This window comes from Ambystoma mexicanum, chromosome 5q, assembly GCF_040938575.1.
Source record: "Ambystoma mexicanum isolate Mex_15411 chromosome 5q, UKY_AmexF1_1, whole genome shotgun sequence".
Taxonomy (NCBI): domain Eukaryota; kingdom Metazoa; phylum Chordata; class Amphibia; order Caudata; family Ambystomatidae; genus Ambystoma; species Ambystoma mexicanum.
Genome location: NC_090933.1, coordinates 1,305,054,654 through 1,305,072,138, shown reverse-complemented (window position 1 = coordinate 1,305,072,138; position 17,485 = coordinate 1,305,054,654). Strand labels below are relative to the sequence as shown.

Below are 17,485 nucleotides of genomic sequence, written 5' to 3'. Positions count from 1 at the left end.
GGCTCCCAGTGAGCACATGACTCCCATCCTCTGCTCTGACTCCCAGTGAACACATCCCTCCCACCCTCTGCACCAGTGCCACTGGACACATCACTCCCATCCTCTGCACTGGCTCCCAGTGAACACATCACCCCCACACTCTACACTGGCTCCCAGTGAGCACATCACTCCCATCCTCTGCTCTGGCTCCCAGTGAACACATCCCTCCCACCCTCTGCACCAGTGCCAATGGGCACATCACTACCATCCACTGCACTTGCCCCTAGTGAGCACATCACTCCCATCATCTGGCTCCCAGTGAGCACATGACTCCCATCCTCTGCTCTGACTCCCAGTGAACACATCCCTCTCACCCTCTGCACATCACTCCCATCCTCTGCACCGGTGCCACTGGGCACATCACGCCCACCCTCTGCACATCTCTCCCATCCTCTGCCCCGGTGCCATGGGCACATCACTCCCATCCTCTGCACATCACTCCCATCCTCTGCTCTGGCGCCCAGTGAACACATCACTCCCATCCTCTGCCCTGGCACCCAGTGAACACATCACTCCCATCCTCTGCCCTGGCTCCCAGTGAGCACATCACTCCCATCCTCTGCCCTGGCTCCCAGTGAACACATCACTCCCATTATCTGCTCTCACTCACAGTTACCATGCATTTCTAACCCTTTGTTCAGCGCCGGATATCGGAACTGGTAGATACTCCCTACTGAGATTGCTCGGCGAGCAATGCACCTGCTGCAGGGAATGGATTAGTGACTCGACATCCACGTGCACGTCTCAGTGCCCCCACCGCTGCTCTGTATCTGCACGCCGGGGGCCCGGGGGTTGGGGGGGGGCGGTGTATAAGGAGTGCATTGTCCCACCTGCGGGCTGTGACCAGGAGGGCACGTCCCCCACCTGTAACCCAAAGCCGCTACTCCTGATTGGCTCTCGCTCACTCTCTGCCCCCCTCCTGGGAGTGTATAATAGTGCCCCCTCTGTGCCCATCAGTGCTGGGCCGTGTCTATACCTGGCAGTGTCTATCCGTACCCGGCTGTACCCATCAGGACCCCTCGGACGCTCCCTGCATATTGAAACCTGCATTGCGCCCCATAAGTACCAGTCGCAGGCTACATCAGTACCAGTCGCAGGCTACATCAGCACCAGTCCCAGGCTACATCAGTACCCGTCGCTGCCTCCATCCGCGCCTGGTCTCGCAGACTCGCTTGTGCCACCCCGGAGGGTACCCTCGCCGCCGGAAACATGAGCGCCCTGATAAGGTACTTATCACATGTTCATCTCGTGTTTCGTGGCTTCTGCACTTGGCGATTCGAGAGCAAGCTGGCGGGACACCCTGAACCCCAACGCGAAAACACAGGGTACAATGTGGGGTTCTGATGCCTAGGGCCCCAAGGTCAGAGAGAAATGTCACACGGGAGCAAAGGGAGTGTCTGATAATAGTGACATTGATTATTACAGCGCTTAGAAACCAGAGGAATCCGGCACGAAGCGCTACATAAATCGCCAACGTATGACTATTATTGCTGAATTCTTAACTCTGGTCTGGGGCGGCAATGAATGCTTGTTGGGCACCCAGACGGCCACCTTCTGCAGCAGAGTGGACTTCAGAAAATGTCTTCATTTACAATAACTATAACACGACAATAGCTTGCTATTTGCACATATATATGTAGACATGTATACAGTGTTTTACAGGGACCAAGACATATTTGTGGGGGGGCCCTGAAGAATATATGGCGTGGCCTAGGAATGGGAAATAGCGCAATAACCTGTGAAGGGCGAGTGGCGGCCGAAGGGGACACAATCCATTAGTAAAGGTCTGGAACATGGAATATAATGAATTGGTAGTCAAGAAAATGACTCAAATACGAATATAAGAAAAGGAAAAAGGGCCGCTACATGTCTCAGACGCCTAGTTATTTTGAAGGAGCCCCAAGATTCTGATGAACAAGTCATTCTAGTGGAAACACTGATACAGTATTATACAAATATGTTGCAAAACTCAAGGAGTACATTTTATATATTTCCCATTCTGAGCGTTACAAAGTAATCCTACTGCAAAGGCATATTATATTAGAATTGGTTAGACGCAGGGATCGAACCTGTGATGCCCTCTCTACGTTGTCCTGTTTCCAAGGCGAGCGCGTTGCACCTGAGCTATCCTCCCGAGAGCCTGGTTTAGGGATTGCTTTTATTAACTCTTTCGGCTTCAAGAGCCATGTGCCCCAGAGATAAAACAAAGAGTTCAGAAGAAAACCACCCATAAAAGATCAGATGACAAAAACCCTTCGGTGTAAAAACCGCATTATAAAAAGCATAGCCCACTCCTCTGGAAATAGTCCATAAACAGGCTTCTGCTCCCAAGATGTCACTTGGCGCCCAATCAGATCTGCGCTTCTTCGCCCGGTTTTAAAATGGTTCTTACCCCTGGTTCTGCAGGTCAGACTCGGAGCCATTCACGTCGCAGTGCATGAAACGGATGGTGTGATTCTAAACATGGGATGATGGCGGCATCTACTGGCCAAGAACAGTATTGGCACTTAACAACTTTTCATTTTCGCTTTCGATCTTGGGGGGGATCAGGTCTGGGAGTCCTGGTAGGGCTAAGCACAGCAATCGTCGTCCCCTGTTGGAGCCGCGACCCAGCTGGCCTATGTCCACTTAAAGCCCTGCATTATATGTATGGGATTTCTATGTTTAGTATTTCGAGTGATAAGCGAGGGGTGCGGAGGGCTCAGTTGAACACTAGTCACGGCACCGTGGACATGCATTTCCTAATTGTGAAAGGGGACTCGCAGCATGGCTGTTTACAAGCGCTACTGGTCACAGGATGTGGGGGGGGGGGGGCCAGGCTTGAAAGGACTGGCCCCTCCCACTTTGAGGCAGCACTCATCACTCTGCTGTGAGGTCCAGCCTGGGCTCAGACTGCAAAAAGCTGTCGCATTTGTCACCTCAGGAGAGCAGTGTATTTACTTACTTTTAAACATACTTTTAAACTTAGACTGCTCTCCAAGTTGAGAACATAGTCTTTTGCGGTGACTGGGGCCTCAGCAAACGCGCTGAGGACAAAAGCCTGCCAGGGCAGTGGATGGTGTCAATAGACCCCCGTGTGGAGGCTAGAGGCTTAACTGCTGGGCTCAACTATTAGTTGGCCCATGCCCCTTATGATTAGCGTTCCTTAGTTTAACCGAATCGCCTGTCAGAGGCAGAGGCATAGCCAGCGAAGGGCCTCAGCTGGTCCAGAGTGAAACAGGTAAGAACACAAAAGCATTGTTGCTTGTGTGTATGTGTGGATTGTATGCATGAATATATATATATGTGTATGCATGTGAAGGTGTGTGTTTCTGCGTGTCTGTATGTTTGTATGTGAGGGGGTGTCTAAGTGCATGCGTGTGAATGAATGCAGTGTGCATGGTGTACATGGGTGTGAGTGTGCGTGTGAATGAATGCAGTGTGCATGGGTGCGTATGAATAAGAATGCAGTGTGCATTGTGTACATGGGTGCGAGTGTGCATGTGAATGAATGCAGTGTGCATGGGTGCGTATGAATAAGAATGCAGTGTGCATGGTGTAAATGGGTGTGAGTGTACGTGTGGATGAATGCAGTGTGCATGGGTGCGAGTGTGCGTGTGAATGAGAATGCAGTGTGAATGGTGTGCATGGGTGTGAGTGTGCGTGTGGATGAATGCAGTGTGCATGGGTGCAAGTGTGCGTGTGAATGAGAATGCAGTGTGAATGGTGTACATGGGTGCGAGTGTGTGTGTGTGAATGAATGCAGTGTGCATGGGCGCGGGTGAGCATGTGAATGAGAATGCAGTGTGAATGGTGTACATGGGTGTGAGTGTGCATGTGGATGAATGCAGTGTGCATGGGTGCAAGTGTGCGTGTGAATGAGAATGCAGTGTGAATGGTGTACATGGGTGCGAGTGTGCGTGTGGATGAATGCAGTGTGCATGGGCGCGGGTGAGCATGTGAATGAGAATGCAGTGTGAATGGTGTACATGGGTGTGAGTGTGCGTATGGATGAACGCAGTGTGCATGGGCGCGGGTGAGTATGTGAATGAGAATGCAGTGTGAATGGTGTACATGGGTGCGAGTGTGCATGTGAATGAATGCAGTGTGCATGGGTGCGAGTGCGCGTGTGAATGAGAATGCAGTGTGAATGGTATGCATGGGTGTGAGTGTGCGTGTAGATGAATGCAGTGTGCATGGGCGCGGGTGAGCATGTGAATGAGAATGCAGTGTGAATGGTGTGCATGGGTGTGAGTGTGCGTGTGGATGAATGCAGTGTGCATGGGTGCGTGTGTGCGTGTGAATGAGAATGCAGTGTGAATGGTGTACATGGGTGCGAGTGTGCATGTGAATGAATGCAGTGTGCATGGGTGTGAGTGCGCGTGTGAATGAGAATGCAGTGTGAATGGTGTGCATGGGTGTGAGTGTGCGTGTGGATGAATGCAGTGTGCATGGGTGCGAGTGTGTGTGTGAATGAGAATGCAGTGTGCATGGGTGTGAGTGTGCGTGTGGATGAATGCAGTGTGCATGGGCGCGGGTGAGCATGTGAATGAGAATGCAGTGTGAATGGTCCATATGGGTGTGAGTGTGCGTGAGGATGAATGCAGTGTGCATGGGTGCGAGTGTGCTTGTGAATGAGAATGCAGTGTGCATGGGTGTGAGTGTGCGTGTGGATGAATGCAGTGTGCATGGGTGCAAGTGTGCTTGTGAATGAGAATGCAGTGTGCATGGGTGCGAGTGTGCGTGTGGATGAATGCAGTGTGCATGGGTGCGAGTGTGCGTGTGGATGAATGCAGTGTGCATGGGTGCGAGTGTGCGTGTGGATGAATGCAGTGTGCATGGGCGCGGGTGAGCGTGTGAATGAGAATGCAGTGTGCATGGGTGTGAGTGTGCGTGTAGATGAATGCAGTGTACATGGGTGCGAGTGTGCATGTGAATGAATGCAGTGTGCATGGTGTACATGGGTGCGAGTGTGCATGTGAATGAATGCAGTGTGCATGGTGTACATGGGTGCGAGACTGCGTGTGGATGAATGCAGTGTGCATGGGCGCAAGGGAGCATGTGAATGAGAATGCAGTGTGAATGGTGTACATGGGTATGAGTGTGCGTGTGGATGAGAATGCAGTGTACATGGGTGTGAGTGTGCGTGTGGATGAATGCAGTGTGCATGGACGCGGGTGAGCATGTGAATGAGAATGCAGTGTGAATGGTGTACATGGGTGCGAGTGTGCATGTGAATGAATGCAGTGTGCGTGGGTGCAAGTGTGCATGTGAATGAGAATGCAGTGTGAATGGTGTACATGGGTGCGAGTGTGCATGTGAATTAATGCAGTGTGCATGGGTGCGAGTGTGCGTGTGAATGAGAATGCAGTGTGAATGGTGTACATGGGTGTGAGTGTGAGTGTGCGTATGGATGAACGCAGTGTGCATGGGCGCGGGTGAGTATGTGAATGAGAATGCAGTGTGAATGGTGTACATGGGTGCGAGTGTGCATGTGAATGAATGCAGTGTGCATGGGTGTGAGTGCGCGTGTGAATGAGAATGCAGTGTGAATGGTGTGCATGGGTGTGAGTGTGCGTGTGGATGAATGCAGTGTGCATGGGTGCGAGTGTGTGTGTGAATGAGAATGCAGTGTGCATGGGTGTGAGTGTGCGTGTGGATGAATGCAGTGTGCATGGGCGCGGGTGAGCATGTGAATGAGAATGCAGTGTGAATGGTCCATATCGGTGTGAGTGTGCGTGTGGATGAATGCAGTGTGCATGGGTGCGAGTGTGCTTGTGAATGAGAATGCAGTGTGCATGGGTGTGAGTGTGCGTGTGGATGAATGCAGTGTGCATGGGTGCAAGTGTGCTTGTGAATGAGAATGCAGTGTGCATGGGTGCGAGTGTGCGTGTGGATGAATGCAGTGTGCATGGGTGCGAGTGTGCTTGTGAATGAGAATGCAGTGTGCATGGGTGCGAGTGTGCGTGTGGATGAATGCAGTGTGCATGGGCGCGGGTGAGCATGTGAATGAGAATGCAGTGTGAATGGTGTACATGGGTGTGAGTGTGCGTGTGGATGAATGCAGTGTGCATGGGTGCGAGTGTGCGTGTGGATGAATGCAGTGTGCATGGGCGCGGGTGAGCGTGTGAATGAGAATGCAGTGTGCATGGGTGTGAGTGTGCGTGTAGATGAATGCAGTGTACATGGGTGCGAGTGTGCATGTGAATGAATGCAGTGTGCATGGTGTACATGGGTGCGAGTGTGCATGTGAATGAATGCAGTGTGCATGGTGTACATGGGTGCGAGAGTGCGTGTGGATGAATGCAGTGTGCATGGGCGCAAGGGAGCATGTGAATGAGAATGCAGTGTGAATGGTGTACATGGGTGTGAGTGTGCGTGTGGATGAGAATGCAGTGTACATGGGTGTGAGTGTGCGTGTGGATGAATGCAGTGTGCATGGACGCGGGTGAGCATGTGAATGAGAATGCAGTGTGAATGGTGTACATGGGTGCGAGTGTGCATGTGAATGAATGCAGTGTGCGTGGGTGCAAGTGTGCGTGTGAATGAGAATGCAGTGTGAATGGTGTACATGGGTGCGAGTGTGCATGTGAATTAATGCAGTGTGCATGGGTGCGAGTGTGCGTGTGAATGAGAATGCAGTGTGAATGGTGTACATGGGTGTGAGTGTGAGTGTGCGTATGGATGAACGCAGTGTGCATGGGCGCGGGTGAGTATGTGAATGAGAATGCAGTGTGAATGGTGTACATGGGTGCGAGTGTGCATGTGAATGAATGCAGTGTGCATGGGTGCGAGTGCGCTTGTGAATGAGAATGCAGTGTGAATGGTATGCATGGGTGTGAGTGTGCATGTGGATGAATGCAGTGTGCATGGGCGCGGGTGAGCATGTGAATGAGAATGCAGTGTGAATGGTGTGCATGGGTGTGAGTGTGCGTGTGGATGAATGCAGTGTGCGTGGGTGCAAGTGTGCGTGTGAATGAGAATGCAGTGTGAATGGTGTACATGGGTGCGAGTGTGCATGTGAATGAATGCAGTGTGCATGGGTGCGAGTGTGCGTGTGAATGAGAATGCAGTGTGAATGGTGTACATGGGTGTGAGTGTGAGTGTGCGTATGGATGAACGCAGTGTGCATGGGCGCGGGTGAGTATGTGAATGAGAATGCAGTGTGAATGGTGTACATGGGTGCGAGTGTGCATGTGAATGAATGCAGTGTGCATGGGTGCGAGTGCGCTTGTGAATGAGAATGCAGTGTGAATGGTATGCATGGGTGTGAGTGTGCATGTGGATGAATGCAGTGTGCATGGGCGCGGGTGAGCATGTGAATGAGAATGCAGTGTGAATGGTGTGCATGGGTGTGAGTGTGCGTGTGGATGAATGCAGTGTGCGTGGGTGCAAGTGTGCGTGTGAATGAGAATGCAGTGTGAATGGTGTACATGGGTGCGAGTGTGCATGTGAATGAATGCAGTGTGCATGGTGTACATGGGTGTGAGTGTGAGTGTGCGTATGGATGAACGCAGTGTGCATGGGCGCGGGTGAGTATGTGAATGAGAATGCAGTGTGAATGGTGTACATGGGTGCGAGTGTGCATGTGAATGAATGCAGTGTGCATGGGTGCGAGTGCGCGTGTGAATGAGAATGCAGTGTGAATGGTATGCATGGGTGTGAGTGTGCGTGTGGATGAATGCAGTGTGCACGGGCGCGGGTGAGCATGTGAATGAGAATGCAGTGTGAATGGTGTGCATGGGTGTGAGTGTGCGTGTGGATGAATGCAGTGTGCATGGTTGCGAGTTTTCGTGTGAATGAGAATGCAGTGTGAATGGTGTACATGGGTGCGAGTGTGCATGTGAATGAATGCAGTGTGCATGGGTGCGAGTGCGCGTGTGAATGAGAATGCAGTGTGAATGGTGTGCATGGGTGTGAGTGTGCGTGTGGATGAATGCAGTGTGCATGGGTGCGAGTGTGTGTGTGAATGAGAATGCAGTGTGCATGGGTGTGAGTGTGCGTGTGGATGAATGCAGTGTGCATGGGCGCGGGTGAGCATGTGAATGAGAATGCAGTGTGAATGGTGTATATGGGTGTGAGTGTGCGTGTGGATGAATGCAGTGTGCATGGGTGCGAGTGTGCTTGTGAATGAGAATGCAGTGTGCATGGGTGTGAGTGTGCGTGTGGATGAATGCAGTATGCATGGGTGCGAGTGTGCTTGTGAATGAGAATGCAGTGTGCATGGGTGCGAGTGTGCATGTGGATGAATGCAGTGTGCATGGGTGCGAGTGTGCTTGTGAATGAGAATGCAGTGTGCATGGGTGCGAGTGTGCGTGTGGATGAATGCAGTGTGCATGGGCGCGGGTGAGCATGTGAATGAGAATGCAGTGTGAATGGTGTACATGGGTGTGAGTGTGCGTGTGGATGAATGCAGTGTGCATGGGTGCGAGTGTGCGTGTGGATGAATGCAGTGTGCATGGGCGCGGGGGAGCGTGTGAATGAGAATGCAGTGTGCATGGGTGTGAGTGTGCGTGTAGATGAATGCAGTGTACATGGGTGCGAGTGTGCATGTGAATGAATGCAGTGTGCATGGTGTACATGGGTGCGAGTGTGCATGTGAATGAATGCAGTGTGCATGGGTGCGAGTGTGCGTGTGAATGAGAATGCAGTGTGAATGGTGTACATGGGTGTGAGTGTGAGTGTGCGTATGGATGAACGCAGTGTGCATGGGCGCGGGTGAGTATGTGAATGAGAATGCAGTGTGAATGGTGTACATGGGTGCGAGTGTGCATGTGAATGAATGCAGTGTGCATGGGTGCGAGTGCGCTTGTGAATGAGAATGCAGTGTGAATGGTATGCATGGGTGTGAGTGTGCATGTGGATGAATGCAGTGTGCATGGGCGCGGGTGAGCATGTGAATGAGAATGCAGTGTGAATGGTGTGCATGGGTGTGAGTGTGCGTGTGGATGAATGCAGTGTGCGTGGGTGCAAGTGTGCGTGTGAATGAGAATGCAGTGTGAATGGTGTACATGGGTGCGAGTGTGCATGTGAATGAATGCAGTGTGCATGGTGTACATGGGTGTGAGTGTGAGTGTGCGTATGGATGAACGCAGTGTGCATGGGCGCGGGTGAGTATGTGAATGAGAATGCAGTGTGAATGGTGTACATGGGTGCGAGTGTGCATGTGAATGAATGCAGTGTGCATGGGTGCGAGTGCGCGTGTGAATGAGAATGCAGTGTGAATGGTATGCATGGGTGTGAGTGTGCGTGTGGATGAATGCAGTGTGCACGGGCGCGGGTGAGCATGTGAATGAGAATGCAGTGTGAATGGTGTGCATGGGTGTGAGTGTGCGTGTGGATGAATGCAGTGTGCATGGTTGCGAGTTTTCGTGTGAATGAGAATGCAGTGTGAATGGTGTACATGGGTGCGAGTGTGCATGTGAATGAATGCAGTGTGCATGGGTGCGAGTGCGCGTGTGAATGAGAATGCAGTGTGAATGGTGTGCATGGGTGTGAGTGTGCGTGTGGATGAATGCAGTGTGCATGGGTGCGAGTGTGTGTGTGAATGAGAATGCAGTGTGCATGGGTGTGAGTGTGCGTGTGGATGAATGCAGTGTGCATGGGCGCGGGTGAGCATGTGAATGAGAATGCAGTGTGAATGGTGTATATGGGTGTGAGTGTGCGTGTGGATGAATGCAGTGTGCATGGGTGCGAGTGTGCTTGTGAATGAGAATGCAGTGTGCATGGGTGTGAGTGTGCGTGTGGATGAATGCAGTATGCATGGGTGCGAGTGTGCTTGTGAATGAGAATGCAGTGTGCATGGGTGCGAGTGTGCATGTGGATGAATGCAGTGTGCATGGGTGCGAGTGTGCTTGTGAATGAGAATGCAGTGTGCATGGGTGCGAGTGTGCGTGTGGATGAATGCAGTGTGCATGGGCGCGGGTGAGCATGTGAATGAGAATGCAGTGTGAATGGTGTACATGGGTGTGAGTGTGCGTGTGGATGAATGCAGTGTGCATGGGTGCGAGTGTGCGTGTGGATGAATGCAGTGTGCATGGGCGCGGGGGAGCGTGTGAATGAGAATGCAGTGTGCATGGGTGTGAGTGTGCGTGTAGATGAATGCAGTGTACATGGGTGCGAGTGTGCATGTGAATGAATGCAGTGTGCATGGTGTACATGGGTGCGAGTGTGCATGTGAATGAATGCAGTGTGCATGGTGTACATGGGTGCGAGTGTGCGTGTGGATGAATGCAGTGTGCATGGGCGCAAGGGAGCATGTGAATGAGAATGCAGTGTGAATGGTGTACATGGGTGTGAGTGTGCGTGTGGATGAGAATGCAGTGTACATGGGTGTGAGTGTGCGTGTGGATGAATGCAGTGTGCATGGACGCGGGTGAGCATGTGAATGAGAATGCAGTGTGAATGGTGTACATGGGTGCGAGTGTGCATGTGAATGAATGCAGTGTGCGTGGGTGCAAGTGTGCGTGTGAATGAGAATGCAGTGTGAATGGTGTACATGGGTGTGAGTGTGCGTGTGGATGAATGCAGTGTGCATGGACGCGGGTGAGCATGTGAATGAGAATGCAGTGTGAATGGTGTACATGGGTGCGAGTGTGCATGTGAATGAATGCAGTGTGCGTGGGTGCAAGTGTGCGTGTGAATGAGAATGCAGTGTGCATGGGTGTGAGTGTGCGTGTGGATGAATGCAGTGTGCATGGACGCGGGTGAGCATGTGAATGAGAATGCAGTGTGAATGGTGTACATGGGTGCGAGTGTGCATGTGAATGAATGCAGTGTGCGTGGGTGCAAGTGTGCGTGTGAATGAGAATGCAGTGTGAATGGTGTACATGGGTGTGAGTGTGCATGTGAATGAATGCACTGTGCATGGTGTACATGGGTGCGAGTGTGCATGTGAATGAATGCAGTGTGCATGGGTGCGTATGAATAAGAATGCAGTGTGAATGGTGTACATGGGTGTGAGTGTGCGTGTGGATGAATGCAGTGTGCATTGGCGCAAGGGAGCATGTGAATGAGAATGCATTGTGAATGGTGTACATGGGTGTGAGTGTGCGTGTGGATGAGAATGCAGTGTACATGGGTGTGAGTGTGCGTGTGGATGAATGCAGTGTGCATGGGTGCGAGTGTGCGTGTGAATGAGAATGCAGTGTACATGGGTGTGAGTGTGCGTGTGGATGAATGCAGTGTGCATGGATGAGAGTGTGCGTGTGATTGAGAATGCATTGTGAATGGTGTACATGGGTGGGAGTGTGCATGTGAATGAATGCAGTGTGCGTGGGTGCAAGTGTGCGTGTGAATGAATGCAGTGTGCATGGTGTACATGGGTGCGAGTGTGCATGTGAATGAATGCAGTGTGCATGGTGTACATGGGTGCGAGTGTGCATGTGAATGAATGCAGTGTGCATTGTGTACATGGGTGCGAGTGTGCATGTGGATGAATGCAGTGTGCATGGGCGCAAGGGAGCATGTGAATGAGAATGCAGTGTGAATGGTGTACATGGGTGTGAGTGTGCGTGTGGATGAGAATGCAGTGTACATGGGTGTGAGTGTGCGTGTGGATGAATGCAGTGTACATGGGTGTGAGTGTGCATGTGAATGAATGCAGTGTGCATGGTTGCGAGTGTGCATGTGAATGAGAATGCAGTGTGCATGGGTGCGAGTGTGCGTGTGGATGAATGCAGTGTGCATGGGCGCGGGTGAGCGTGTGAAGGAGAATGCAGTGTGAATGTTCTTGGTGCTCGTCTGAATGACAGAAGCTGTATGGGGTGTGTGCATGCGTGTGTATGTGTGCGCGCGCGTGCGCAAGCTCAGAATGGGGTATATAATTGTCTCAGGCACCAATAAAAAAGTGGCCCGCAGTTGCAAATGGCAATGCTTTCCTTTTTGGCCGATTGTTTCAGTAGTACCCAAGGGGGAGTAAAATGAGATGCAAATTGTGCATTTTAAAGAATATTTATCCAACAACACTGGTCAAAACTACTAGCCGCATAGTGAGGCAACTCATCAAACAGACCCATGTTGGCCAAAAAAGTGCCCACTTTGACCCAAAAAACGGCCCACCCTAGCATGTTGCGTTTTTGGTTGGTGCATTGCCCTAGTGCCCTATAGGCCAGTACGAACCTGGCGCACGCATTGGAACATGACATTTTTTTGCCAGGAGCAGGGCACGTTTTACTGCCCTTTTTGAGCAGGACAAAGCCAACTTGTGTGTTATTATGTGAAGGTTGGGTTGGCTGGGGCAGGGTAATGCAATGTGGCAGGCTGGGTCCTACTGTGGCATTGAATTTTGTACTCTCAATAAGGATAACGCCAGTTTGGTGAGTGCTCTTACATGGGGGCGGGCAGGTTTCCTTACTGTGGCATGGCATTGTTTTACTGGTGTAAAGGTCAAAGTAAACATGATAAGTGTTCTTAATTAGGTGGGGGGGCTTTCGTGCAGCCCGTACAGCAATGGTTTCTTACTGTTGCTTGACATTTTCTACTGGCATTAGGGGGCAAATACAACATGATGAGTGTTCTTATATGGGGGGGAGGGGATTTGTGTAATGATAATGATTTGTTTGTACAGCACTTTCGCCAAAGCGCTGTACAGAGAACACGTTCATACCAACTGATCACCCAACTGAAGTTGGTACTCATTTATTGACTTCAGAAGGATGAAAGGCTGAGTGGGCCTTGCTGGGATTTGAACCTGTGACCGGCAGATCGCACACAGATTGCAGCAGCAAGGGCTCAACCCTCTGAGCTATTGTACCAGCTGACCAGCAAAGGCACTGGCATGGAGGCAAAGCCAACAGGAGCATGTTCTTATGTGGGGATACGGCATATATTGGCAGAGCCAGCATGGACATGTTTTGTTATAGTATCATTACTGGCATCATGGGCACAGCATCATGAGTATTTTCTGATGTGGGAATACTGGCATATAAAGGAGCAGCAGAATGGACTTGTTTGGGCACAATCAGTATGAACATTTATTTTACACTTGTGGGGTACTGGCATACAGTGGGCAAAGGCATTATGAAAATGTGTTTCAAAATGGTCCTCTGCATTGTTGATGACTTGGCATCTAATTCACTTTTTTCATGGCTTACCCTACAACACCTAAGATGTGTCACTTTTTACCTAATAGATCACAGAAAGTGTGCTGTAAAATTCACCATTGCAACCCCTTATTTAAACATGTTTTCCTGGGAGAGAACCCCTCTGAACCAACCTGGTTTGGTTCGCTCTCATGTATTTATTTTTTTTTGCATTTATAACGCGCACAGAACCCGGAGCAATCTCGGCGCGGCGCTAAGCTCGGTAGCTCCTACAGATTTGGCCTGGGGCAGAACAATCCCAGTTCCCTCTTCGGGGTTCCTTAGTGCGGGCCCTACTACGTTAGCTCCAGGCCCCACTTGTTACATAATCGTGGCTATGCCTCTGGTGAGTTGGGGGAAAGAGGCATCCAATGGGCCAAAGGAGGGGCGCAATATCTACTCAGCATCCCCGGCTCCAGGTGGGGATCAACAGCAAAATAGGTCTAATGACCCCACTCACTACCAGCTTTCAAAACTGCCATCCAGACCCCCAAAAGGTTGTGGCTGACTCCGCCCCTGCGGTGAGGATGTGGCTCATTGCAAACAGCCTCTACCTCGGTATACCGGAATACCTACTGAAGAAGCTACAACGGATCCAAAACACTGCAGCCAGACTACTCCTCAAACTATCCAGAAGAGACCACATCACCCCGGCCCTAAAAACACTACACTGGCTCCCAGTAAAACAGCGTATCATCTTCAAAACAATGTGCATAACGCACAGGGCAATCAGCGGACAAGGAGCCGAATTCCTACAAAAAAAAATAACAATCTACAAGCCAACGAGACCACTCAGGTCAACCAACGAAATCCGACTGGAACAAAAACCTTACATCAAGAAGAAACTCGGAGGCACCGCTTTCTACCACTTAGCCGCGAAAACCTGGAACAACATCCCAAAATTGATAAGGAACACCAAAGACCACCTTAAATTCAGAAAATTACTAAAAACCTACCTCTTCAACACCGGAGACTAAAACCGAAACAACAATAAGACAAACGAATCATCAAAAAAGGACAGTGACAAACCGCTAGAACCGACAGAAGTACCCTGGGCACCAGCAGGGCTGACGCTGGACACAGGGGTCCACCCGCGAGACCCGGAGAAACGGATACAACTACTCCAGCCAACCCTTACCATCCCCCACCGCCCTCACAGCCACAACTAGGTCCCACGAGGCTGTGGAACAGACAAGATACCACCAATCACCACACAACCGGGTGTATGGACAATAGCAGTGGCGCTAGTCATGTGGAGGGGGGGAGGAGCATGCAAAGTTATTAAGGGAGCGGGCGGAGGGGACAGCTAGATCCTCAAACGGCCTCGAATGGAAAATCGGGCACGTACCTCCTGAGGCCCAGGGTGTACAAGCATCCCGTCGGGTAAGATTACACAAGCCCAACCGGTTTCAGTCCAGGATAGAGATGACTAACGAATACCATTAACAATTTCCTTCTCTGCATACACCTCTCAAACTCCAAACCAAACACAACCACAAACCTCTAGCGCAGCAAACCGCACGAACTTCACTACACTGCAACAACAAAACAAAAAAACACATAGACTCGCACATCAGCACACGACGACTACCGGCCGCATACAACCCAGGCCCAGCCGACGGAACCACCGGGCTGAGGCTGCCAACAGCACATCACTGCAATCTTGCACTTTTCCAGCCTCCACCCACTAACCCACCATCCCCCCCCTCTTTGAGAGCCGCCAGAGCGCCAGGGGACCACTCCGGTGGTGATAGTGCGCGGTACAAATGACCTTTAACATTAACATTAACGTGACCAGCAGGGTCTTTGCACAATGGTGCCGGTGGTCAAGGAGAGGACCGGTGTCCAGCAAGAGGGTCTGGCTGGAGGGCAGATGCTGCATAAATTACCCGGCCCTCCAGGCACATGGCTAGTGGCCGGACGCTCAGGTATGCATTAGTGGGTTGGCCCGGTTGTAGGTCAAATGATCAAATCTATATGGTCGACAGGACAAATGGTCGACACCAAAAGGTTAACAGGTCAGTGATCGCATTTTTGTTGTTGTTGTTTTTTCACTATTTTTTTGTTTTGGGGGGGGTCCCCTCCTACCCCCTTTTTTTGCTAAAAACCACTTTTTTTCCCTAAACAAAAACCTAAAAAAATATATAACTAAAAAAATAATTCGATCATTTGACCTGTCGACCAAATTGTGTCGACCTTTTGACTGTCGACCCTTTGTCTGTCGATCATTTGACTAGACACCGGTTGGCCCCAATGAAACCCTATGCATGCCCCCACTCAGATAAGCACTGGGTGCCTGCTTCAGCTGACCGGCATTAGAGGTACATCTAAAGTCATTCTGTTGCTCCCAGGGCTGGAAATGGAAACATGTACTGGGGGAACACTCTCATCCTAGGCCTGGTCATAGGGCTGGAAATGGAAAACATGTACTGGTGGAACCCTCTCATCCTAGGCCTGGTCATAGGGCTGGAAATGGAAAACGTGTACTAGGGAACCCTCTCATCCTAGGCCTGGTCATCGGGCTGGAAATGGAAAACATGTACTGGGGAACCCTCTCATCCTAGGCCTGGTCATAGGGCTGGAAATGGAAAACATGCACTGGGGGAACCCTCTCATCCTAGGCCTGGCCATGTAATACAGTATCTCTTCGTACAAGCAAAGAGCATTATGGGAACATAAGAATGTCCACCATTTAAAATTTGAAACATGTCTTATTGTGATTCAGTAGGAAAAGTTTGTGAAAAAACAGATCGACTACCCCTCTCTTTAAGTCCTGTATGGGTCACAGGTGAAGATGAAGGTTAACCTGTACAATTTGTTAGTAAGGTTATCGCCTTTTTGGGAAGAATTGCAAAAAAATGCAGCTAGGTACAAAAAATTCTTTTTAATAGTCACAAGAATACCTAAAAACATTACAAGCTTAACAAAACATAGCAAACTTAATACATTTTCAATTAAAACATTCAGTCATCATTCATCTATTCTAACAGGGGAATACTACAACTTAAACAGCTTTGTGCATAACAGTGAGTCAAAATATGCATTAGTGACAGGGGAAAAAACATTAGGTTTTCCCTTTAGCAGTCGACATATGTTTCGGCCCTTTGTAGTGTACCACCTCTGTCAACAGTGATCACTAAGGTAAATGTTGGGCCATCTTCAGGACAAATGGTTACTTTGTGGTAGATTATTCTTGTTCCCCATTAGGCACACTAGCACATCTAAAAGGATAAATATACATATATTAATGTATAAAAATGAAATAGAAAAAGAGTTGCAATTCCCAACTGGATAGCATCAAGGCGATGGCTAGGTTACACTGTTCTAGACACGCACACTAAACCCACCTATGGTCCATAGACTGAAGTTAGGACTATTGAGACTGGTCAGACTCTCGGATGTGGCCGGGTATTGCCATCTCTGGTCTTGGTTCCTATAATTAATTAGAAACGACCATTACTTAGTGTTATGTTACTGCTACTACAGGCTATTTATTAAGTGAACTAAATTGACTTACAGATTAGCAACTTCTGTGGCTTTGTTTTCAAGGTTGGTCTTTGTATTTCTGTATTTCACTTGGTACCATTCATTGGCAGGGCATGTACCGTTATTCTGGTGGTTATAGTGCTGCCTAAATCAAAGGAGAAAAAGAACTCGCTGTTGAATGGATATATTACAGCATGTTAGAATAGTCATCATTCTATTATGACTTTGTTGTTGCTGTGTTTATTTAAACATGGACTGTGGGCCGCAGGCTGTTTGCAATTAATGAAAGCCTGTGCTATAATATAGTCGGCTTACAAAGCGCCTTTTGCATTATTGCTTGTGAAACTCTAAAGGATATTGCCCAAAGATGCATGACATGGCTATGGTTCATTTTTCTATTTTCTATAGTTATTTTGAATGTACTACTGTCACGAATTATAAAGATAGACAATGTGCAAGCATTTGGCCCGTGTTCACCGCCTTGCAAACTGCAGCTTGACTTTTGCATGTTTATTTAAAATGCATGTGTTTCTATGACCTGTTGTAATCAGTGCCGTTCGTGTCAGATGTTAGATTATTGTGATTCAGTAAGAAACATTCTTGGGAGAAGAATGGACATTGGGCTCTGCAGCTTTGAGTGGTCACACTACTCGCCTTAATAAAACATTTTCTGTACATTGTATGACATATATACCAGTTTGGACAGCTGCAACACATACGTGAGGTGTTGGCTGTTTCTGTATTCAGTTTCCTGTCCCGAACTGCGCAGGTGATAACTGGCTTCAGGACAGATCTCGCTGAGGTTATCCTGGTCTAAAGCTGAGTTATCACACAGCATGAGCAGACCGCTTCCAGGAGACGCAGCAGCGCTCCTGAAAGCGCAGGTTGCAAGTGCATGT

General features: G+C 49.8%; 1 protein-coding gene across 2 annotated transcripts in view; it reads left to right on the top strand.

Moving 5' to 3' along the window:
* The first annotated feature begins 999 nt into the window (after positions 1-999).
* LOC138498059 (dentin sialophosphoprotein-like) overlaps positions 1,000-17,485 on the top strand; it is a 140,342-nt gene continuing 123,856 nt past the window's right edge. Inside the window, exon 1 of one of the 2 annotated variants that reach the window (XM_069621905.1) lies at positions 1,000-1,265. In XM_069621905.1, coding sequence (XP_069478006.1) covers positions 1,249-1,265 — 17 coding nt within the window. In that variant the 5' untranslated portion in view covers positions 1,000-1,248. The remainder of the gene's footprint in view (positions 1,266-17,485) is intronic. The other variant, XM_069621904.1, reaches the window with a different exon arrangement.